The 25,550-nt window shown below is 35.1% G+C and overlaps 1 protein-coding gene and 1 non-coding gene across 6 annotated transcripts in view; both read left to right on the top strand.

Annotated features, from left to right (window-relative positions):
- The window catches only part of FGD4 (FYVE, RhoGEF and PH domain containing 4), a 207,635-nt gene that overhangs the window by 179,761 nt on the left and 2,324 nt on the right, over positions 1-25,550 (top strand). For 4 of the 5 annotated variants that reach the window (XM_074270586.1, XM_074270589.1, XM_074270588.1 and 1 more), the window contains 6 exons: positions 843-1,015; positions 2,801-2,831; positions 3,122-3,214; positions 6,377-6,502; positions 14,108-14,248; positions 16,946-17,086. In XM_074270586.1, coding sequence (XP_074126687.1) covers positions 843-1,015; positions 2,801-2,831; positions 3,122-3,214; positions 6,377-6,502; positions 14,108-14,248; positions 16,946-17,086 — 705 coding nt within the window. Of the gene's footprint in view, positions 1-842; positions 1,016-2,800; positions 2,832-3,121; positions 3,215-6,376; positions 6,503-8,630; positions 8,923-14,107; positions 14,249-16,945; positions 17,087-25,550 lie in introns of those variants that run through there. The other variant, XM_074270590.1, reaches the window with a different exon arrangement.
- Positions 5,763-5,835, top strand: TRNAK-CUU (transfer RNA lysine (anticodon CUU)). The gene has a single exon. It is a non-coding gene; the product is annotated as a tRNA-Lys (tRNA).

Raw genomic sequence — 25,550 nt, 5'->3', positions numbered from 1 at the left:
TTGAGCCCAAAGAAGACCTCTCCACCTCTTTGCTTGCAAAAGAAAACTTGCTTAGAAAGCTATATATAATGTTAGACTTTCATTATATTTTATATTTTTGGTGAATTGTTTCTTTTCTTTTTTAGTCTTTAATTATAAGTTATTGTTCTATGGGAAGGAAAAGAAGTAAGGATACATTGTGAATATAAGTTATATAAAACCAAAAATATCAACTAAAATTTCATTTTAAAAAGTCTTATTAGAATAGGCTAGGTGATGAATAGAGTGAAGGCCTGAATTTGGTGATGACCATGGAGATGGAAAAAATAGTATACATATTGGAGAAAATAAGGAGCTAAACTTTATAAGACTTATAACTGAATGATTTAATTGAGAGAGGTTGGGTTTTTCTTCTTTGGTTTGTTTCTGATTCTGACTTCTAGAAACAAACAGAACAAGTTTCTTTTTTTTTTTTTCACGTGACAGCTTTTTATATTGAATTGACCATCATGTTTCCTCTCAGAATTTTGTCTTATCCATGCTTAATGTCCCCAGGTCCTTCAGTTAATTCTCTTGAGACATGGCCTCAAAGATAGAGGTAAAATCGATAGGATTTACAAATTCTGGTTGTGAAAGAGAAAGAACCATATTATATTAAGTGATAAGGAAAAGGAAGCCATGAAGGTGATAGTTTTGTTAATAGGAGAAAGATGGGGCATTTTCAAAACCTTGAGAGTCATATTTAGTGAGTTTGGCTGTGTGAGAAAGTATCATTCCCTGAATGTTGTGGCCAAATATGGTTTTTTTAATCAGTCCTAAAATTAATACTACATTTTTACTTTGTTTTCTGTGCTTCTCTACAGTTTAACAACATGTTGCTATACTGTGTACCAAAATTCAGCTTGGTGGGATCTAAATTCTCTGTTCGAACTAGAGTTGGTATTGATGGGATGAAGATTGTAGAAACCCACAATGAAGAATACCCACATACATTTCAGATTTCTGGAAAAGAGCGCACACTAGAACTACAGGCCAGGTAAGCAAATCATTTACTTTTGGCAAAGGTCAAAAAGCTGCATAAAGATTGAATGGTTGAAGACCAAAAATAAATTTCCTAAGTACATTCTGTAGACCTTTTGGAATCTGCTGGAATGCCTATAGGAAATTCCTCAAGGTTAAAAGATATTTAAAGACAACAAATATAGAGTATAGACTAGAAAATTAATGATTGAAAGAAAGGGGCAATAAATTAAATCAGCTTTGCAAACATATTCTAAAAGAAAGAAGCAAAAGGTGCTTAAAGAATGACAAGATAATGTTAGATGGTTGGAAATGTCAGGAAACTCACACTGTAGGACATGATTAAGAAAGGAAAATTTGTAATATATTTCATATGATCTTGTAAATCTTAGTCAAGATGCAAATAAATCAGTACTACAAATATAAAATATTTAGCCAACACATTACCAAAAAGGATTATAAAGCATGGGGTCGAAAATGAGTAATGTCCTGTCCTGCCTGGAAGAAAAAAAAGTGAGATTTTACTCTACAATTTTGAGCATAGAATTATATCTTACTTCATTTAGTAAGACTTCCAAATAGGTACTCTCTCAGTTGGCTCCATATATTTTCTAATTTAGGAAATAGAGAAATAAATCTTCCTTATTCGACTATTTGTATAAATATAGGTTTTTGAGTTTTTATTTGAGTATCAATTTTTTAATGAAATTCTTTTTTTTTCTTTTGGTATTTATATGGAATAAGAGGTACTTAAGATGATAAGAAAAAAAATTTAAAACATCTTTAGAGTCATAAAATAGGTAAATTGTGGAATGGCTTTTAAAGAAATAGATATTTTTGCCTTAACCAGAGCAGACTTGAAAGAAGTTATAATATACTTCCAGTGTAGGAATTTTCTGGTATTTCAGCAATTAAAATAAGATAGATCTGAACTGGCATAAATGGAATTCGGGATAGATTTAAAGAGCATTTAGTGATTATTATTATTATTATTATGTGTTTGAATAATCTTATTTATTATCCTCTTTCTGGAAGCACTTAAAAATAGCAAACATTTTCATCTATTCATGTGAATCTTGACATGTAATATGACATGTAACTTAGCAACTGAATATTAGTTACTTTTTCCAACAAAAGGAAATATTGCCAAGAGCCCCTTAAGATGCCCGTGTAAATAAACTGGTGTGCGTTATATTTTTTTTGAGGATTTAAAAAAAAATGAATGCTCTTGAGTTGATTAATCAATAGGTACTTTATAATTTCCAGTATTGAATAAGTATGTGGATCATGGGTTCATAGATTTAAAGGGAAGCTAAGAGATTAATTATCATTTAGTCTGACGTTCTGCCCTTATAGACAGATAATTGATAACAGACAAGGTCTGTTGAATGAATTGCCCACATTTGAACCTCCCACTCCAAATCAAGTGCCTTCCCCATTATACTACACTATCTCTTGAGGTTTCTGTTATGATACCATGTATATAGATCACCAAAGGGAAATTATTTGATGTCAATTTCATTTTATAACAATGCAGTAGAAGATGCCAGACATAAATTCACTGTACATTCCTCTTCTTATTATTCCCAGGACATTCTCAGGAAGTTTTTTTTTTTTTTTGGTTTTGTTTTGTTTTTTCTTTGTTTAATCGAGATGTTAAATTTTTATTATGACTTTTTGCCAGGCATCACTAAATTTTCTGGAAATTATGAAATAGAATTAAAGTATCCCAGTAAGCTTAATTGCATTCATCATCAGTTGTAACATTTTAAATATTAAACATTGCCAATTTGTTTTTTAGTTCTGAGCAAGACAAAGAAGAATGGATCAAGGTAAAAACATTTCTTTCTTCATTTTGACTTTTCCATATTTTCCATATATGTCTATATCTGTGTGTGTGTGTGTGTGTGTGTGGGTGTGTGGGTGTGTGGGTGTGTGGGTGTGTGGGTGTGTGTGTGTGTGTGTGTGTGTGTGTGTAAAACACTATTCTATATGTGATGTCCGTTGAAAACAATTCATTTAATGGAGGATGAGGGAATTACTGAGATTATACCTTTGTTATTGTGTTTTCATCTGCTTTGCATAATATTTAATGTACATTTGGAATTTTTTACTTTTTTAGGCACTTCAAAATACTATTGAAGCTTTCCATCAAAGGCATGAAACCTTCAGAAATGCTATAGCAAAAGATAATGACATGCATTTGGAAGTTTCTGTAAGTTTTTCACATGATTATTTTGGGGGTTTTGTTACTTCAAATGATTATTGCTAAGGGCTAGCTTCATATATTTCCTTTGAGTTCCTAGGGCATTGGAGTGACAAAGGAAGCTGGGGAGGGGGTATTGTTTTTGTTCTGTTTGTCTCTTGGCAAACTTTTCCTATACAATGTTAAAACAGGCTTATTAATTAGGATCTTTTTTTATAGTTAATATTAATATAATGCATATACAATAGTATATTGTAGCGAGCTGTCGTCTCCAGAATCTGCTGGATCGCTCTCTGGGAAGAGATCTGCTGTGTCTACTCAAATCTCTCAGACAGATTCTTCTTCCTGTAGTGAACCGTTGTCTCCAGGCAGTTGCTGTTAACTCTTGTCCTTAGAAGTGACTTCCCTTCCTGCAGAGAGCCCCGTCAGGCCTGATGTAATGCAGAGAGTCTTCCTCTTTCTCTGAGAGTCCTCTCTTTTATTCTCCCAGAGAATGGGCGTGGGATAATGCAAGGGCTTCTGGGAAGAACCACCCCAGCCAATGAGCTTGCCCCCTCTATCAAGTCAACCTGAGTTCTCACCTTGTAATTGTCCAGAAAACCTCAGTTCTCACTTAGTAATCCTAACATCTCCCCCTTTCTTTTGATTTAGAACATAGGACAGTCATGACCTTGAAACATAAATCCATCAATATGGGAAGTATTACAGATAATTACATAAATTACATAAGCATATAGTAACATAACGCATGCTAGAAGTATATAACATAATCATAAATTGAAAATTTATAAATGTCCATAAGTCCATTGTCCATTAGTCTCATCTTGTGTGAGGAAGTCCAATGATTCCTGCTGGTTTTTAAAGTTCTTTAACAGTCTTCTTATTATCCATGCTCTTTCAGTGTCAGATGTTTCTTAGATCTTCTCCTTTATTTTGAGGCCTTTCTCTTTTTCTGTCTCTCTCTGATGGACAAGGAGAATATGACTCGTTGGCACCCATCTGATTCCTTCTCCTGCTGAAGAAATACAAGCAAACCCTCTCCCCCAGGCAGTTAACCTATCTGGTCCCTTCCATTCACCACTTTCTGGATCTCTCCACATCACCTGGCGATTATCTAAGGACAGTGGAGATGCTCTCACTGGACACTGCCCTTCTGGTGGGTTATAAAACCTGTCTGCTTTAATCTTTGGCCAGTGACCGGGCCAATTGGCACCTCTAATAACTGTACGATCTGCACCCGTGTCTACCAATCCTTCAAATGGTATTCCGTTTATATAAGGAATCATTGGACTTCCTCACACAAGATGAGACTAATGGACAATGGACTTATGGACATTTATAAATTTTCAATTTATGATTATGTTATATACTTCTAGCATGCGTTATGTTACTATATGCTTATGTAATTTATGTAATTATCTGTAATACTTCCCATATTGATGGATTTATGTTTCAAGGTCATGACTGTCCTATGTTCTAAATCAAAAGAAAGGGGGAGATGTTAGGATTACTAAGTGAGAACTGAGGTTTTCTGGACAATTACAAGGTGAGAACTCAGGTTGACTTGATAGAGGGGGCAAGCTCATTGGCTGGGGTGGTTCTTCCCAGAAGCCCTTGCATTATCCCACGCCCATTCTCTGGGAGAATAAAAGAGAGGACTCTCAGAGAAAGAGGAAGACTCTCTGCATTACATCAGGCCTGACGGGGCTCTCTGCAGGAAGGGAAGTCACTTCTAAGGACAAGAGTTAACAGCAACTGCCTGGAGACAACGGTTCACTACAGGAAGAAGAATCTGTCTGAGAGATTTGAGTAGACACAGCAGATCTCTTCCCAGAGAGCGATCCAGCAGATTCTGGAGACGACAGCTCGCTACAATTGGCGCCCAACGTGGGGCAAGGACTTTTGCTTATCCTGACAAGAGGAGCTAGACCAGACCTTCGCAATTTGGCGCCCGAACAGGGACTTGAACCCTGGACCCTCAGAGCAACAGGAGCACCTCCCATCTCCTCCCTCAATTAACCCTTCATGGGTGGAGCAAGAAGGAGGAGAGGAAGAGGCAGAAACACAAACAGAATTGCCTGTGAAGCAGCCTAAGCCTATGACAAGATTAGAAAAAGCATTGGTTAAAGCTAAGAGAGAAGGACAGGATATAAGTGATTTTATACATGCATATCCTGTGATTGAAAATATTGATTCTGTAGGTCATAAAATGAGAAGATATGCACCTTTAGATTTGAATAAAATTAAGGATTTGAAAAAAGGTTGTACCCTTTATGGGACTACATCAGCTTATGTCAAAATGTTACTAGATGGTTTGTCTTATGAAGTCCTAACCCCGAATGATTGGAAATCCATAGCAAGGATATGCCTGGAACCTGGAGAAAATTTATTATGGCTTGCGGAATTTCATGAATTATGTAAAATTCAAGTCAGATGCAATTTGGAAATAGGAGTTAACACACAATTCACTTTTGAGCACTTGGCTGGTGAAGGTCGGTATGGAGAGAATTCGGAACAGATTAATTATACCATGACAATATATGAACAAATTGCAAAGGCCCGGCTAGCTCAGTCGGTAGAGCATGAGACTCTTAATCTCAGGGTCGTGGGTTCGAGCCCCACGTTGGGCGCCAATTGTAGCGAGCTGTCGTCTCCAGAATCTGCTGGATCGCTCTCTGGGAAGAGATCTGCTGTGTCTACTCAAATCTCTCAGACAGATTCTTCTTCCTGTAGTGAACCGTTGTCTCCAGGCAGTTGCTGTTAACTCTTGTCCTTAGAAGTGACTTCCCTTCCTGCAGAGAGCCCCGTCAGGCCTGATGTAATGCAGAGAGTCTTCCTCTTTCTCTGAGAGTCCTCTCTTTTATTCTCCCAGAGAATGGGCGTGGGATAATGCAAGGGCTTCTGGGAAGAACCACCCCAGCCAATGAGCTTGCCCCCTCTATCAAGTCAACCTGAGTTCTCACCTTGTAATTGTCCAGAAAACCTCAGTTCTCACTTAGTAATCCTAACATCATATGTATAGTTAGTGACCTTTTCATTTATTTTTTAGCTGAAGTATTTATTATATTTCTTTTCGGAACTGTGGTGTGAATAGTGTAGTAGTGCTAATGAAACTTTTCTTTGGAAGGTTTTTACTAAAATATTGCACATTTGGGTCCCTTGGCTTTTTAGACTGCTGAGCTCGGGAAAAGGGCCCCCAGATGGATTCGGGACAATGAAGTAACAATGTGTATGAAATGCAAAGAATCTTTTAATGCACTGACAAGGAGAAGGCATCATTGCCGAGCATGTGGACATGTAAGTACCAGTTTGTTACCTGATGATCATCTTAAAACTGGCCATTTCCTGTTGTCCAGATCTGTATCTTGCCACTGGAGGGGAGTAAGGCTGGTGACTTTGTACATCCTTGCCTTATGTAAATCCACTTGCTAGTCAAGACATTACCTTTCTGGGTCATTGGTCCTTCCAAAATAAAGGACAAACAACAACATATTAAGTAATTGACAGCCATATTAACAGTCACTGAATGTATGATATAATTGACTTAAGAGAGCTAGATGTAACTTTGAGAGATCATTTATGTTTTTTATAAGGCCTGATTATTTTAAATTCTGGAGATATTAAGCCAATCCTTTAATCAGGATCTGCTTCTATTTGTAATAGATCATCTTATATATAATGATATATTTATTGTTGATAAAAAGAACTTTTTTTCCTTGAAAAACTTGAGAACAAGTGTCTTTTGTGATTATAATTGTGCTAAGAGAAACTCTGAAAAGGTTATAAAAACTTTTTTCTGGAAGAATTCCCTTTGGTTTTGGGTTTGTTTGTTTGTTTTGAAGCACATATGCTATTATTGGACGCAGAATTTTTTGGTGGGGAATAACATTTCTTTTGCTAATTGTGCATATACAATCATAAATTTAACAAACCTTTATTGTATGCAAATATTTCACTTTCTTTTAATATAATGTTAATATAATAATGCTTCTCTGCTTTCATTTATTTTTTTCTTTGTTGAACCTGTCTTTAAAAGCAATTTGGAATTTGTGTTTAAATACTGGGAGGTTTCTAATTTAGTTTTTCAATTAAGAAATTGCAAATGCATGGTCTATTCTAATTTCTCCAAGATGACTTTGCTTCTGATTTTCTTGGCAATTCTACTTAAAGCACTTCCAGTGTTTAGGCAAATCAAACTCTTCTTATGAAATGAAATATTGTTTTTTCTTAAAAATAAACTATTTGAGTGTTTTTTCTTTGTTTTGGAGGCAACACCTTTTCTTAAGATCATAAGACCACTTTTTTTCCAAATTAGAAAGAAATGTTGAGGACTATATCTGTAGGTATAGTTTCCATATTTTCTAGGTTTCATGAGGTTGACTAACTGGTCTGAATTCCCCCCAAAAAATTCAGTAAAGCTTTCTCTTCTAAACATATCCCCACTTCTTTTTTGTAAAAGTGACTAGAAAGTAAAATTTTTAAATTGATTTCAGTTAAATTAGGATTTTCTAAACAAATTTCAATACAGGGAACATATTTCCCCTCCCTTCCAATATCAGGGAAGACCCTATTTAGGATTTTTTTTTTTTTTTTTTTTTACAAAGATGCAGGAGTCCTTTGCCATTTACTTTTTGGTTCATTTTATAGATGAGGGAACTGAAAAACAACAATAGCAGCAACAACAAAAAATTGAGGTTAAGTGACTTGCCCACGGTCACACAGCTATTAAATGTCTAAGGTCAGATTTAAACGCACTCTTCGTTAATTATAATATTGCTTTCTCTCTGGAACTAATTTTCTGTCATCTTCTCATAATGACAGTCTGAGGATTTGCAGAGAAGCTAGCTGTTTCTCCCTCTGTATTCTTTGGTTAACCCTGAAGCATTAGGGAGATTCTGATACTGCCATTTATTATCCCCCACCTATCATGTCAAGGTTAATCATTTTAGAAGGATTTTTACTTAGCAAAGACCCTTGTTACATAAACCAGGAAGGCATGGTAACACAAACTGTGGTCACATTCTCTCTTTGCTTAGAGAAGGTTCCTGGAAGAGAATATTAGTCTGACTTATAGAGCTCTTAAAGCTTAAGTAAACTTAGAACTATTACTAATGCCAATGGAGACTTTCAAGTCTTCTTGACCTTTTGAAATTCACAGGGCTGTCATGTGATCAGTGGGGGTTGTCAAAAGGATAAAGAATCTATCCCTCCTCCCCAAGGACAATTCTCTTGACCACCATCAGATTCACTGCTCCTGAAATGCCAAATGTTGATCTGCCTTGCTGAGACATGTATCTGATTTCCTTCCCCCTGTAATGTTCTGGTTAGCTTTCTGGAGGTCTCGGGACCAGCCTTCCTTTTAGCAGTTAAATCACCAAGAGAATAGTCAGGAATAAAGACAAAGTCTTTATTATCTCCTTCACAGTCTGTCCTCTTCACCTGGGCCTGGCTAGCTTTCTGGAGACCCTTCCGAATGAGTCTTGGTTTCAGTGGAGAAGTGCAAAAGGCTGGAGAGCCACCAGGAGGCTGGTCAAGTCTTCTCTGTCAAAGTGCAAGAGGCAAGAGAGCCACCAGAACAGTCTCTATCTTGAAGTCTGTCTCTGGCTGAGTTTGTTCCAATTTATATACTCTATTACAATTACATCATTACAGTTTACTGAGTATAAACCAATCATTATATTATTAAATTCCTGCCCTTTACATCTCCCGCTTTCTTTTGTTTTAGAACATAGGTCATCATACTCTCCCTGACTTCTGAGGGAGGTGAGAACCCCAAAAAGGAGGTGATCACATCCTTCCTGACTTCTCAGAAAGGGGGGTGTGAAAACACTAAAAAAGGAAGTGATCATGGTCTCCCTGATGTCTCAGGAAGGGAGATGAAAACACCAAAGGGAAATGGGGAGTCAAACCAGATTTTGTTAGCGGGTTTCTGAAGCATCTCACCAACATGGGAGGTATTAACACAAGCACATAGTAATATAACACAGGCTAGTAGTGATGTAACAAACAACATGAATCAACATGAGAATTATACATGTCCATAAGTCCTAGAAATAGTCCAAAACTAATCTTTTGTCCATTACTTCATGTGTCAGAGAATCCAATGATTCCTGCAAGTTTTGAAGTCCTACAATAGTCTCATCATGTCTCAGGGAATCCAATGATTCCTAAGGGTTTTGAAGTTCTGCAATAGTTTTATCAACAATTTTTGATGTTCATGAGTTAATTGCCATACACATTGGGTCATGCTTTTTCAGTGGGACATGTAGTCAGAGATGGAATCACCTGATGTTTCTTGAGTTTTCTCCTTTATTTCAAGGTTTTTCTCTTTTTCTGTCTCTCTCTGATGAACAAAGCGATTATGACTCGATGACATCCATCTGATTCCTTTTCCATCTGTAGAGATACAAGCAAATCCTCTCCCCCAAGAAGTTAACCTATCTGGTCCCTTCCATTCACTACTTTCTGGATCTCTCCACATCATCTGGCAATTATTTAAAGATAATAGAGTTGCTTGCACAGGACAATGCCCTTCTGGTGGGTTATAAAACCTGTCTGCTGGAGCCAATGCATCTTTATTAAAAGTTAAAAAATTAATGGTATAAAGCAGGGGTTCTCAAACTACGGCCCATGGGCCAGATGTGGCCTATCTGGTTGTGGCAAATGGGCTGAGGGGTGGAGACAGAATGTGAGTTTTTGTTTTTTTACTATAATCCAGCCCTTTAACAGTTTGAGGGACAGTGAACTGGCCCTCTATTTAAAAAGTTTGATGACCACTGGTATAGAGAGCTAAATTTAGAAGTTCTCTAGGATTACCTGTGGTTCCCCCATTCTTTTGTTTTTGGAGGAGTGTCTTGATGTCTCTGTTTCTCCCCTCTACTATTGCCCGTCCTTGAGGATTACAAAGTAATCCAGTGTGTGTAAAATCTTATATTGTACACAAAAGTATGCAAAATGTTTAAAAGTATATGCAGGTCGATTATCTGTTTTTAATTGCTTGTGGCACACCCATAATTGCAAAAGCTTGTGTAAGGAATTCATTGACCACTCAGGGTATGTCTTGCCGCAGGTATTGCAAAACTAAATCCTGAGAAGATGTCTACTAAAACATGGCTAAAAGACAGGTCATCTGTCTTTATAATGGGTCACATCCATTTGCCATATTTCATTGGGTCTCAAACCATGAGGGTTCTTCCCTGGAAGGAGCATAGGAGCATGGAAAGGAAGGGAAGCTGTACAGGCTTCCTGATATTTAGAATAAGATTCTTGAGAGAGAGTATTGGCTAACATGGTTAAAATGCTATCTGCTTTTGAATTTCCATCAAAACTGCTTTCTCACTTGCTCTTGAAGTTCCTTAAAGAGCTTATATATTTTAGAAGCTATAAATTTTATTTGAGCTGTGGCAATTCTTTGTATCACATCTGAATAGACTGAATCAGACATTATATTAACATCTCCTGGATAATAAGTAGGAGCTATCATGATTGCATACAATTCATTCTGCTGAGTGGACTGAAAAGGAATTCTGATTACTCTCTTTATAGTTAAGTCATAAGAGTATACAGCACAAATGTTATGTTTGGATGCATCTGTAAAGATAATTGCTCCTTTAAGAGGAAGAAATCTTTTCTTCAAGAATCCATCGCCAATTATGTAATAGTTGGGTTATCTTTAATGGGAACCCATGTGTAAAATTTGGAACTGTGGACAATAAAATTTGCCACTCTGGGATGGTCTGACAACATACATTAATTTGTGCATTGGTATAAAATGTATATATCATGTCAGGCATTTATCCCAGATAATTATACTGCTCACTTAATGACCTTTAATAAAATTCTAGCCACAAGCACTGAATAAGGAGTAAGGTTTTGTTCTGGTTGTGCTGGGATGTTCACTCATTCTATCACACTGTCTCCTTGATGAAGGATTGCTATGGGTGCTTCTTTTGTAGCAAAAACTGACATTTCCAAAGCTTTTTGAGTAATTCTTTTAACCACATTGGATAAAGCCAATTCATCTTCTCTCAAAGCCTCTTGAGCTTCTTTTGTAAGCTGGCATGGTGAGTTTAAAGCATTGTCTCCCCTTAAAATGTCATATAATGGTTGCAATTGATATATACTCAAGCCTAACACTGGATGCATCCATTGGATATCTCCAATCAGTTTCTGAAAGTCATTTAAGGTGTTCAGCTTCTCTGTTCTTAAGAAAAGTTTTGTACTGTAAGCACCAACTATTTTTACAGATGCATCCAAACATAACATTAATTTAGGATATACTTAATATCCTAAATATTGAAAAGGAGCATGTCTTTGAATTTTTTCTGGGGCTATATGCAATTTGTAGTTTCTTAGTGTTTCCTATGGTTTTTTCTAACATTTGGGTGGTGTGCACGCCAAGTTATCATGTAATAACATAACTTTTGGAAATGCTTTTCTTACTGGAGTAAGAGCAGCAGCAACATACATTTGACACATAGTAGGGCTATTTTTCATTTCCTGTGGCAAAACTGTCCATTCATATCTTTTATAAGGCTCAGCTAAATTAACGCTGGGCACTGAAAAGGCAAATCTTTTCATATCCTCCTTATCTAGAGGGATAGAATAGAAACAATCCTTAATGTCTATAACCCAAAGAGGCCATTCTCTAGGCTATTGAGTAGGAGATGGAAGTCCAGGCTGAAGAGTTCCCATAGTTTCCATGTGTTCATTCACTTTTCTTAAATCAGTCAACATCCTCCATTTTCCAGATTTCTTTTTTACAACAAATACAGGGGAATTCCAAGGACTTAGAGTAGGTTGTAAGCAGCTTGATCAAGTTGGTCTTGTACTATATTTAATAAGGCCTGAATTTTATCACTTGTTAAAGGCCACTGTTGCATGCATACTGGTGTATCGGTTTTCCATTGAATAGAAACAGGTGAGAGTGCAGGCAGACCTTCAACAGCAGCCCTTGCCTAAAAAGCCGAAGTACTCAATTGTAATTCTAACTTCTGTAAAATGTCTCTTCCTCATAGATTGATGGGGATTTTTTCAACTATAAAAGGAGTAAAAACTCCTATTTCACCTTCAAATGTCTATCTAATGGGGGCAGCACTAACTTCAGCTGTTATTGATCCTCATGCTAGACATATAGGTAGGTGTCTGCCTTAATTTTGGCCAATGACTGAGCCAGCTGGCACTTCTAATAACTATGATCTGCACTTGTGTCTACTAACCCTTCCAATGGTATGCCATTTATATAGATAGTGAGCATAGGTCAGTCAGCTGTTAACAGCTGCAGTCTAGTAAAGACAAATTTGTGGTTTCCTCGTTTACTCGTCTCCTTCTTGGCTCAGTTTTTTCTTTTACCAGTTTTTTTTTCCCTTTTCCTTTCTTCCCCCAACTGTTTCTGTCTTCTACTCCTCCCAGGTTCTCCTTGATTCTATCAACCTTTCTTCTATCCCTCTCCCTGGAACATTTATTTCCAGTTTTCTGTCTATATGTCAAGCTTTATTTGAGGTTGCTTAAATATTAAAATGACATTTCTCAAAAACCTTTTATAAAATGTTAAATTTGTCACTTAACATTACAAAGGAGGCTGACTTTGACACAAGAAGAATATGTAACACAGACACCATGAGACAATTGTGACTTGTCCCCACCTAAAAATTATCTACTCAGGGTTTGGTGACTATTCAGGTGTTTGGTACCTACCAAGTCTGAAAGACCCAGACTCTAAATGATTAAGAGTTTTTATTACCACCAAACCAAGAAGCTGGTCAGAAAAGCAGGGGTCCAAAGGAAATTTTGTTAGGAAAATGTGGTCCTATCACAATAGCCATCTTTCCTTTCTGATAGTATTAGGCAGAAAATGCCTTTTGAGAAACATGGTTCTGTTCCTGAGTATATGGGGTGTGAGGGCTTGTTGAGGCTTTTTTTGAAGTTTTTATCCATCTTTAGTGTCCACTTTTCACCAAAATCTTAACTTTGTCAACAAAACTGTCTTGGCAGATGGGCCTCAAATCTGTCAGTGAGTTAAGGGGATGTCTTCCTCCTTGCATATAAAGATTTCCCTAACAGAATGTGCAGATAGAAACAATTTGTTCCAACAGCTACAAAGAGGCAACTAAAACAAGCACTGTGAGTGCTTAGAGCTTGGTCAGACATCAAAGACACTAAAGTCATCTACCTTCTTGGGCTTTGCAAATCATCTTGACATTTGTCTTGCCACTAGACTTTGAGGACTCTGGAAGATTTATTTAGTGAGGCTGGTGATTTTGTGCAACTTTACCTCATTTGATTCCAATTCATGTGCAAGTCAAGACATTACTCTGTGTTGTCATCAGTCTTTTTGAAGATGAAGGATGAACAACAAGATCCATTACTGAATAGGATTTTGTGATAATTTTTCTTCTTCTCAACAGTACTTACAGTAAGCATTTGAAATATACTAATTTTTCTCTATTTAGGTTAGGTGAACTTTCAGGAAAAAATTAGGTCCAACGAACTATATAAACAGTTACAAAGCACTTTTCACACAAATAAAATCAGATTTAAATAGTTGAAAAAAGCAAATTGTTCTTCGGTAGGCCAAGATAATATAATAAAAATGAATGTTGCTTGCTGTCTTGGGGAGGCAAAGGAGGATGGGAGAAAAAATTGGAAATCAAAATCTTATAAAAGTAAATGTTAAAAAGTAAAAACAATTTTAAAGAATGTTAAAAACAAAAAAAAATTAAGGTATATTACTTAAAAACCTAATCTTTGACAATATAAATATGTTATTTCTGAATTGATATATTAATTGGTTTTTCAATCAGTATTTTGTAACAGTTCCATTTTTCTTAACTATTAGCTATATTGGAAAATCTGTGAGTATGGTGAGTATGATTGCTATTCCTTTCTTTCTTTGTCTTTAAGGTTGTCTGTTGGAAATGTTCTGACTATAAAGCTCAACTTGAATATGATGGTGGTAAATGGAACAAAGTTTGTAAAGACTGCTATCAAATAATAACTGGATGCACAGACAGTGAAGAAAAGAAAAAGAAAGGAATTTTAGAGGTATGATGGGAAAATGGGAGTCTCATTCTTATATATTGTTTAAACTTTTTAATGACAAGTAGTAATGGATTCAAGAAGACATGAGTTCAAATATGGCCTAAGACATTTAACAAGGAATGACCCTGGACATGTCTTCTATCTGCCTCAGTTTCCTCAACTATAAATTGAGATGAAAATAATACTTCACAGGATTCTTGAGAAGGTCAAATTCTTAGCACAGTGCCTGGTACAGATTAAGTGCTTGTTTTCTTTTTTATTTTCCAGTCATATCCATTAATAAAAGTATAGCTAAAATAGTAATCTTTTTCTTACTTCCATATTAGCCATATTGCAGAAGAAAATGACCCGTACCCCCTTAAAAAAAAAGTAATGTTTAAAAGTATGCATCAATTTGCATTCTGAGTTTACTAGTTCTCTCTGGAAGTGGATAGCATTTTTTATCATAGATTAAGATTAATTCCTTCACAGTTGATCAAGTTACAATATTGCTGTCACTGTGTTCCCTTAGTTCTATTTCCTTTACTTTGGGAAAAAGAAATGATGATATACCCATTGGCTCTGCTCTAAGATTTTATTAAATAATGAAAATGAGAGGAAAGTAGCACTAAAGACCATTGATGAGACCTCACTTATTCTCCAATCACCTACACAGTTATATCAGCATTGGTCTCTGAAAAATTTAATCCAAGGAGAATTAGATTAAGGAAATGATGAAATGATTAGCTCCAAGTTTGATGAATCATTTTATATTTTGCCAACATTTCCAAATATAAGTCCCTAAACTACTTTTTCTTGGGAATATTGGGCAAAAGAAGACATTTTGTTAATTTATATAATAAAAAAAAAAATCTTCCAAGGTTTTTCTGGAAACAACCTGTTTTGTTATTTCTTATAGTAAAATAGTATCCTTTCAACAATCATATACTGCAATATGTTCAACCATTCCCCACATCCCCTCAATATCCAATTCTATGCCACCACAAAAAAAGCTGCTATAAATATTTTTGAACAAATAGGCCCTTTCCCTTTTCCTTTTTGGGATACAGATGTAATAGTGGTATTATATATATATAGTTTTGTTGATGGGCATAGTTCCAACTAGTTTAGAACTCTACCAATAGTGTATTAGTGTCCCAACTTTCCTTCACAATTTTTTTCTTATCTATTCCCTTGATATTCCCAACCTTTTGCTCTTCCATATGAATTTTGTTATTATATTTTCTGTTCTATAAAATCACATGATAGTTTGATGTAGTACTGAATGAGTAAATGAACTTAGGTTGAATTATCTTTTTTCTGCAGGGGGAGGGGGGAGAGAGGGAAGAGAAAGGGAGGAGAGGGAGGGAAAAAGGGTAGGGATAGGGGAGGAGTGAGATAATTGAGATTAAATGACTTGCCCAGAGTCACATAGCTAGTAAATATAAAGTATGAGGCCAAATTTAAATGCAGGTCCTCCTGACACTCTATCCACTGTGCCATCTAACTTCCCTTAATTGTTATTTTTATTATTCTGACTTGCCTTACCTACAAGCAATTAATATTTCTCCAAAAGTAATTTAATTGTGTTTGTATAATTCCTTGGTTTTTGTTAATAGGTAAATTCCCAAATAATATACAATTACTTTAAATGGAATTTCTCTTTTTGTAACTCTTGCTACTGGATTTTATCGGTAATATGTACAGAAATGTTGATTTTATATCCTACAATTTTGCTAAATTTGTTGATTATTAGTTTATTTATATTTCTCTACAAAGGGTAATAGCTTTCTTTCCTCTTTACCTATTTTTTCTTTAGTTTCTTTTTTTTTTTTGTCTTATTGCTGTGGCTAGCATTTCTAGTATGATTTGAATAATAATGTTGATAGCATTATCAACCATGTAGTCATAAACTTTCCCCTTATCCATAGATCTGATAGCTATGTTTTTCCATGCTCCCCTAATTTATATTACCTTTTATGTGATCCTTGCTATTCTAATCATATTGAGAAGGCTTCAGGGCTCATATTTTTAGATAGATAAGTAGTAATAGATAGTACTTACTTTAAGAAAGGCTCAATTTCTTATGCTTTCTAGTGGGTGTTGTATTTTGTCAAAAAGCTTTTTCTGCACCTGTTGGCATACTCATAAGATTTTTTTTTTAAATTTTATATAGCCAATTATGCTTCTAGTTGTCTTAATATTGAACTAGCCTTATAGTCCTAGTATAAAATCCACCTGGTAATGTTGTATGATATTTGTGATATATTGCTCTGTAGTGTTATATTTGACTACAAATGTTATATGTAGGAAAGATGAAATCTTTGTAGTACTAAAAATGCTTTTCCTTTCCATTAATTGTTTTGTAAATAAGAGTGCTACCCTAGAGTTAGGAAGACCTGGGTTAAAATTCTAAAAGTGATGCCCACTTGTGTAACTATGAGCAAGTTTCTTAACTTCTCCGAGGGTCAGGCAACACTTTAATAGACCTATTAAAGTAGAAAAAGTCCCTTCCAAAAGTCCCTTCCAATCTAGTCGAAGATCTTTGCCTAATTGATGCTTATTTGGGGGTTGAGAAAAATTCTGTTCATTCAGACATAGGTATAGAGATGTTTTAAAATAATGATTTGCAAGTTATTTCTCTATCTGGCATAGTTTCTCTATGTTTAAAGGACAACATTTCTCTATATTTCTCTATTTCTCTTTGGTATGTATTCACAGATTGAATCAGCAGAGGTCTCTGGAAACAGTGTCATTTGCAGTTTTCTTCAGTATATGGAAAAGTCTAAGCCCTGGCAAAAAGCTTGGTGTGTGATCCCTAAACAAGAAGCTCTTGTACTCTACATGTATGGTGCTCCACAGGTATATCATAATAAATGCTTTCTATTGAGCATACTGTTCAGGGATTTCAAGGACGTACCTCTAGAATCCCTTCTCTGTTAAATAGAGAGTTCAGAAACTTGTTTTCTTATTCTAAAATGTTTGGATCCTTTTTACTTCCCTTACAGATTTATCCCTTTCCTGTATGAATAAGATTTTTCTAATTTTCTCCCTTTTTCTATTTAATGAGCTTGACAAAGATTGTGTTGACTTTGGGATTAGAGGAAAGCCATCAAAGAAATTTATCAAAGGGCTCATTAAGGAGAATAATTATTGTCCCTTTAGATGTGAAAATAAATGTATCTAGATGTAATTAAATGAACAATTATTTTTAAAGTAAACATGACATTTTCAGGGAAAGGACATCTAAATAAATTTAGCTTAACATTATTGAATAACAGCCATTGAGAAGGTGTATGTTGACCTACCATGGAAAGTTACAATTCTTACATATGTAAGAAACTTCCAATAAAAACAAAAATGTATCAGATTTGGAAGGGATGAAAGTACTTCTTGCATTTAAAAATTTACAGATAAATTTGTATTGACTTTTTAAATGCTTTAATGAAGAAAAACCAACCAAAATAGTAGAATAGCAGGAAGCAGTACAACGCTGCTCATCCCACAACATCCCACAAGAGACCATAGTAGAATATCTTTCCAGTTCAGGAACTGTGAAACAAGGATGGGTCTAAGATCAATGTTTAAATTCCTAGAGCACCAAACAGGAAGAGGGACAATGTCTTTCAGAACAAATCACATACAAATTAAGCATCCCCTGCCTCGGACAGCAAGTAATAAGGGTCTCCAAAAGAGGCCAAATTAAGGATTCAAGTACCAGGGCTCTGGAGAATAAATAGCAATGGAATAAAAATGATTTTACCTTTCATTTATGCCAAAAAGAGTCTCCCAGAGCTGATCACAAATTCTTCCCAGGGTCCAGAACAGTGACAAGGCAAACAAGTGAGCCTGCTGAGTCTGAGGCAAATTACTATTTATTAGAGGAATAAGAGTTTGCTCATGGACAAATCTGCCCCAGAAAGCCTAGGAAAGAAGCAATCATATGTCCTTGATCTGACAACATAGGGCATACACTTCAAACAACTTCTGTTATCCTTCAAGAGACTGCACTCAAGCAAGATAATTATGTAAATATGTATGCAAATATTGGATTTAACATATAATTTAACATATATTGGATTACTTGCCATTTAGGGGAGAAGATGGAGGAATGGGGGAATATAATTGGAACACAAGGTTTTGCAAGGGTTAATGTTCAAAAGTTATCCATGCATATCTTTTGAAAATTAAAAAGCTTTAATTAAAAAAAAAAAAAAAAAAAAAAAAAAAAAGTACTGCATTCAGTATCCAGAGAACATAGGCTCCCAGATAAAAGAGGCCAGGATCATTCTAGGCCATGACAGTCCTGCTGGAATTCACTGAACCTGAATTTAATACACAGTCTCAACATAAGTAAAGAAACTGGAAGAATGAGTAAACAATAAAAGATAAACAAGCAGCTCCTAACAGGATATATCTAAAACACCTACAAGGAAAGCCTTTAAGAAAAACACAGGTTGATCCCAAAATAAATTAGAATTCCTAGAAGAAATGAAGCAATAATGAAGTTGTTTGTTTGTTTTTTTAAAGCTAAAAAATTGTATTATGGTACCATCTGCATCCAGAAAGAAAACTATGGAGACTGAATGTGGTTCAAAGCATAGTGTTTCAAGCATAGTGTTTTCACCTTTTTTTTGGTTTTGTTTACTTGTTTTTTTTCTTATTTTTTCCCCTTTTATATAGAAATATGTTTGAAGAATTGTACGTGTCTAACCTATATAGGATTGCTAGCTATCTCAGGGAGGAAGAAGGGGGGAGAAAAGGAGAAAAATTTGGGACACAAGGTTTTGGCAAAGGTACATGTTGAAAACTATATATGTGTTTGAAAAAATAAAATACTATTTTAAAAAATAGAAAGGACAGATATATTTATACACATATTTATATAGTAATATTGGTTTTATCCCCTTCTGAAAAATAAAGTAAAATAAAATGTTTCTTGTTTTCCCCTCCCTAGAACAGTGTTAGTGCAAAAATAGTTTTTGCATGACTTCATATATTTAAAAGGGTTTATATGTCTTGCCTTTTCAGTGGATGGGGAAGCAATAAAAGATGATCCCTGCTCTCAAAGAGCTCATATTCAAGCTTATATAACCAATGCTGTGACATTTCTGTGTTCAAAGTTTTTGAAAGCATCCTGTCTCAAAAATACCCTCAAATTTATCAACTGTCAGGAAACTGGCCTTGCCAAGTCCCCTAAAGTCCTCAAAGCCACTTTGCCTTGCTTTGGTCACAATTTAAAAATCGTGATTTTTTTAAAATCAAGATTCATGCAAGCCAGTCATGATTGATTTCAACAGTAGAGTCATTATTCTAAGAAAACAAGAAAAACAAAAGCAAATTAAAATAAAAATCAATATAAATATATATGGTATAGCATGAAAGTGCAATAAATGTATTTTTAAAAGGAGTAAGTTTTTGAAAAGCATCAGTTATTTAGTATGACACTCCTTCTGGATCAGTTCCAGGCATGGGTGCATTTTTGATACCAAAAGTGATAAAGTGTTCATATCTAAACTAACATTAGAGTATGCCAAGCTCCTAAAAGTGGTGCAAGTATCTTTTCCCATAATATTTCAGGATCAGCAGTATTTTATAATACTAAAGCATATATGTAATATACATTATATGTAATATAAAAAAATAAAGGTATAACAGATAAATGAATGTCAACAATCACATGTTCATTGATAGTCTTGTTTTCAGTATTTCCAGCTCATCTCCTAAAAATAGTACTGATGGTTCTAGCAAATTTAATTTGTTATTAAAATCTTTATCAATATTTTCTTATGTCTGGAGCAGCATTTCTGGCTAGACACATCAGCAAATGTGTCTGTCTGGATTTCAGATTGCAATGCCATAGAAGAAGCAGTGACTGAAATTATTAAAGAAACAATGGGGGGGGGGCAGGTAGGTGGTGCAGTGGATAGACCACCAGCCCTGACATCAGAAGGAACTGATTTCAAATCTAGCCTCAGACACTTAACATTTTCTAGCTGTGTGACCCTGGGCAAATTACTTAATCCCAATTGCCTCAGCAAAAAAAAGAAAAAAAAAAAAAAAAGGAAGCAAGGGCAATAATTCCAGTAATCAACAGGCCTATAAATCTATTGTTTCAGCAATTATGTGTAACAATTGTTCTCCTGATGATTGAAACGAAAGATGGGAAACATTTGTGGGAAATATTGCACAGAAGGCTGTTCTACAATTAAGACATATGTGGCATTTACATCAATGCATTAAATGAGTATACAATTTACAGAAATAACATTCCATTGATAATCAGTGTCTCCTAACATAAGATTGAAGCCATTTTTTACATTTTCACAACCACCATCGTAATTAGCCATAAGAAAAGCTTGTGGTGGTGCTATGCATTATTTATGTTATCCATATATGTCACAGGTCATAACCAAGGAGGAAAAGGAAAATATATCCAATACATTTATTTCTCCACTCCCCTCCACACATCTGGGTGAATAAAATTGCCACCATTGTAAGGAACACAAGTTCTGCTCCCACGTAGACATCTCCATCTTGGGCGTTGCCTGACTCAGTCTTCTTCATTTTCCTTGAAGTCTCACATTCTGAAGTAGGCACTCAGTCATGGTACTTGTTCTGACCTTTTTTTCAGGTACCCACATCAGTCATATGTATGATTCTGGAAAAACACAAGCAAACCTTCTTCCCCACATTAATAATGGATCTTTTCACATTACCTGGGTTGCCAGCCTGTTTTCTTCTGAAAATTCAATTCAAGTAGAACAGAATCTATCATAACCAATTAAATTTCCAATTTTAACACACACACCAATTTAAAGTTATTTTAAAATTAAGCAATACATTTGGGAAGTTCCCTAAAATCTACATAAATTCCATATTCAAACAAAATTACCTTGTAGTTGTTTTCCCAATTCATACAATCCCCTTCTCTTTTATAAGCCAGGAAAGAATTAATTTTTGCTTCATATGTATTTTTACCTTTAGATTCTATCTGGCTTGCTTCCACAAGCCTGAGTTGTGATAACAAAGTTTATAGGCTCCTTGCTTGCAGAAGTTTTTAAAATAGTAGTGTACTGCTTTTCCCCTAAAAATTCCTAAACTTTCTGATCCTTTTCAGTCTGTGCACTTCTCATTGCTTCATGCATAAACTTTCTCATTTACCTTTCTCTTCAGCCTGATATTTTTCCAAGCCAGCAATACACAAGCTGAATTCTTATCTCTCACAGGCTTGCTAACTTTTAACATAGAACACAGAGCATCTATTTTCAACTTTCACATGCAGATTTAAACCTGACTTAATTACTCCTGGGAGCCTTCTTCCAATTTTTCCCCCTTTATATTCTGGTACCAATTTCAGATAGAGGAAAAAAGAAGTGGGAAAGAGAATGGCTTTCATTTTATTACCCTTAGGTCTCTTCAGGTTTTTCTCTCTTTCAAAGGAGAATTCCAAATCCAGAGCCAAACATGAAAACCATCAGAAGTTCTCGCGTGGTGTCTGCTTTCAGATTTGGGTTTTGAAACTCCCAAGAGAAGAGTTAAAAATCCCAGATGAGCCCCATTTGTTTTCCTGTCTTTCTAAATCTAGGGTTCCTTCTCCAGGAAACCAAGAGCAACAAAGCCTCACACATTGTAAAGAATCCTCAAGCTATCTTTTAGTTACCTAGCATCTTCTTTCTCTAACTACCTTTTTCGGTACTTGTATATATTGGTTCTATCTTTAAACTGAATTTCTTGCAGCTTCCTTTTATATTCCACCATAAGCATATTTTTCTCTGTTATACATTACACAAATACCAGAGAAAATATAACAAAGACTGTGACATTTTCTTTTTCTATTAGTCGAGATCAATCTTGTTATTTGTTTTCATTTTTGAATGCATCCTGTCTCAAAAACATACTCAGGTCATGTTAATAATCTGAAGGACCCGAGATATAGGCTATCAGCTAGGAAATTGGTCTTACCCAAGTTCCCTAAAGTTTTCCAAGGGACTTCACTTTACTTTGGTCTTCCAAAAGACTTACAGCCAGCTCCCTAAAGAGAACAGTGTTATCCTCTACAGTGCTAGAGATGGTAGGAGTGGAGAGAGGGTTTTAAAAAGAAAATTAATTCTCTTTGGGGCATGCTGAGTTTACAATGTTTATTTCACTTTGAGATAGGTGAAAGGCAATTAGAAATGAGAGAGCTGAAAGGTTAGAACTGGATCATCACAGAGATGGTAATTAAATCCAGGGGAGCTGGACAGACCATCCAGTGAAATAGTATAAATGGAAAAGAGCAAAGGACTCTAAACTGAGCCTTGTGAGACACTGACTGTAGTCACAATCTAAATGAGGATCCAGGAAAGGAGACAATGCAAGGTGAAATATGATAAGAAGAAAACAAGGTGATGATGTTCCAAAGAGAAAAGAAAGTATTCAAGGAGATAGAAATGACAAGAACACCAAAAAGAATAAGAATTGAGAAAAAGCTATTAGATTTGGCAATTAAGAGAACATTGGTAAATTTGGATAGATAAGTTTGAGTGGAATTATGAGATCAGTAGCCAGATTGTAAGAGGTTAAGAAATAATTGAGAGGAAAATAATTTCACCTGTTGCAGATGACTTTTCGAAGAGTACGGCCACAATAGTAGAAAAGATATAGAAAGTTAACAGATACAGAAGGATCTAGTAAGAGGTTTTTGAAGATGAGGAAAATATGAGTATATTTGTTGATAATAGAAAATGAGGAGCTAGAATGAGCTAGGGGGAGATGGAGAGAAGGGGAAAGAAACCAATTGAAAATAACTGAAAGAGTTGGAATTATAAATAATGGTCTATTGGAGATGATAAGATGGAATGAGATTACTTGAGCATGTAGAGAAGGGTTAGCCTCAAAAAGGAGTCGGGTCACTTCTTTGTGTGGGATGGGTGAAAAAGAAGCTATATAGATGATATAATAGAAGGAAGAAGAGGAGACTCAAAGAATTGGCCTAAATTTTAAGGAAGGGGAAGCCTTGAATAGAGATTTTTTAAAAGTGCTGTGAACAGTCAGGATGATTGCCTAGTAGCTGTGAGTTGTATAACATGTTGTATAACATGTATTGTAGTGTTGTATAACATGAATTCGTAGTGTTCCCAATTATAATGATTGCAAAATTCACATTCATTCACTAGCATGTGTGTAGGAGTAAAGATGGTGGATAATGGGAGTGATCCATGACTGAAATTTGTATATATAAAGTGAGTTAGAGACTCAAGAATAGGATAGTTTGGAATTGAAATGGTTCATCAAGGAGTCAAATGGAGAAAGGCAAAATTATTAAGACTAGTGCAAGTCAAGGACTTGAGTGACAATTTAGGGGTCAAGGGTTTTGTGGTTATAACGTGGACATTGAGAAGGGTTTCTTGAGAAGGCAGGAGTTTTAATTGGATAAAGAGATACACAGACAAGGTGCACTTATGGGTGATGGCAAGATCAAGGAAATTTTTGTGGCTGACGTGGGGTAGAGGAATAGGTCATGGAAAGTGAGTAGGTTCTGGAAGTAGACTCCCAGAATTTTGGTTGGGTTAAAATGGCTTTCAAAGAAGAAGTGATGGAGATGAGGAGAAAACCTGGAATTAACAATAGAGAACAAAGAGTATTCCAACTTTCCCTTAGTGACCAGTGAGCCAAGGGATATAAGTAACAGTGCAATCAGTACTAGAAAGGGTGACCAGAAGTCTGTGTCATGTAGGAGGAGACAGGTTTCAGTGATTGACAGAACACAGAATTAGTAGGAGAATGAAAAAATTAGGACAAAGGGATATTTAAGTCTAAAGAATTGGTGGGGGAGAAAACAAATCATGGAAACAATATATAATTTCATTAAAAATAATGAGAACAAGATTTGAGGATGCATTCTGTTGTGATACAGGAACCAACTGCCAATGGCTCCTAGAGTTTTAACTCAGACCTGTAGAATGGATCTCTTCATTGAGAGAATAATGACGATGATACTAGGAGACTGAGAGACAGTTGCGTTATCTGATCTCTCTCCTCTTCCCACTTGCCTCCAATTTATTTCATTCCCATTCCATAAGGAACATCTGCACTGTGGAGGCTTTCAGAGAATTAACCTGCCCCTTCACTTAGGAATGGTCCTTAACAACATTCAAAGCAACTTAGAGGAAATTTTATATCACTTAACTTTTTCAAAAGAAAGGAAAGACAGAAGAAGGAAGGAAAGAGAAAGAGCTGGATAGAGGGAGGAAGAGAAAAAAATCAAATTAATGAACTACAACTAAGAAACCTAGAAAACTAACAAATTCTGAAATCCTACTTGAAACAACAAAATAGAATTACTGAATAACATAGAAGACATTCACAAAATAAAAGGTTTTGAATTTATAAGTAAGCAGAATTAATAAATATAGAAGCTATTTAAAAACAATAAATAAAACATCATCTAATGTAATCATAAAAGAAAGAAAAATCAAATTGCCATAATAAAAAAATAGAGATGAAATGGTAGAGCTCTACTGCAAAAAATGAAGAAATAAATTGTATCATTAGGGATGAATATTTACAAAAATATAACATATCCAGATAAATAGAAAAAGAAATAGATAACTTAAATAACCAAATTTTAGAAAAAGAAAAAAAACATAAATGAACTTTCAAAGAAAAAAATTCTAAGACTTTATATAACATTCAAAGAACAAACTACTTTTCAGTAGTTCTTTCCACCTAAATTACATCATAAAAATATTCCCAAGTTTCTCAAACTATTCCACTTTTCTATTTATTCCCATATTGACCATATCCAAAAAATATATTTCTCATTTTGTGCCCTGAATCTATCATTACTTTGTCAGGAGATACTGCTTTACCATTTTGTTCTCTGAAATCACAATTGTTCATTATGTTGATCAGAGTTCTTATGGTTTGGTTTTTTAACAATGTCATTGTATGCTAGTTCTTTTTGCTTAAATTACGTCATAAAAATCTTTCCAGGTTTCTCAAACCATTCCATTTTAAAATTCTCATTGCATGATAGCATTCCATTTATAAATTATATTTGTTCAGCCATTCCCCATTAGTTTCTACCACTTTGGTATTCAAAAAGATCTACTGTAAATATTTTAAAATATATGTTGGGTCCTTTTCCTGTTTCTTGATTTCTTTGTTATTGGCTTTATGGTTCTGCAGGAGTAATTTTATGGTTTATCAATTTTTAAAGGCATGGTTTCAAATTTCTTTTGATAATGACTATTTCAAAACTCTAACAACAGTATTAGAAAGTATTTGAGGGGCTATCAATATGTGTATATGTTGAAGTCTCCTAGTATGAGGGTAGGAAAGA

This window comes from Sminthopsis crassicaudata, chromosome 5 (assembly GCF_048593235.1).
Source record: "Sminthopsis crassicaudata isolate SCR6 chromosome 5, ASM4859323v1, whole genome shotgun sequence".
Classification (NCBI taxonomy): Eukaryota; Metazoa; Chordata; class Mammalia; order Dasyuromorphia; family Dasyuridae; genus Sminthopsis; species Sminthopsis crassicaudata.
The sequence above is the reverse complement of the archived record's forward strand: the minus strand, read 5'-3'. Positions and strand labels throughout refer to the sequence as shown.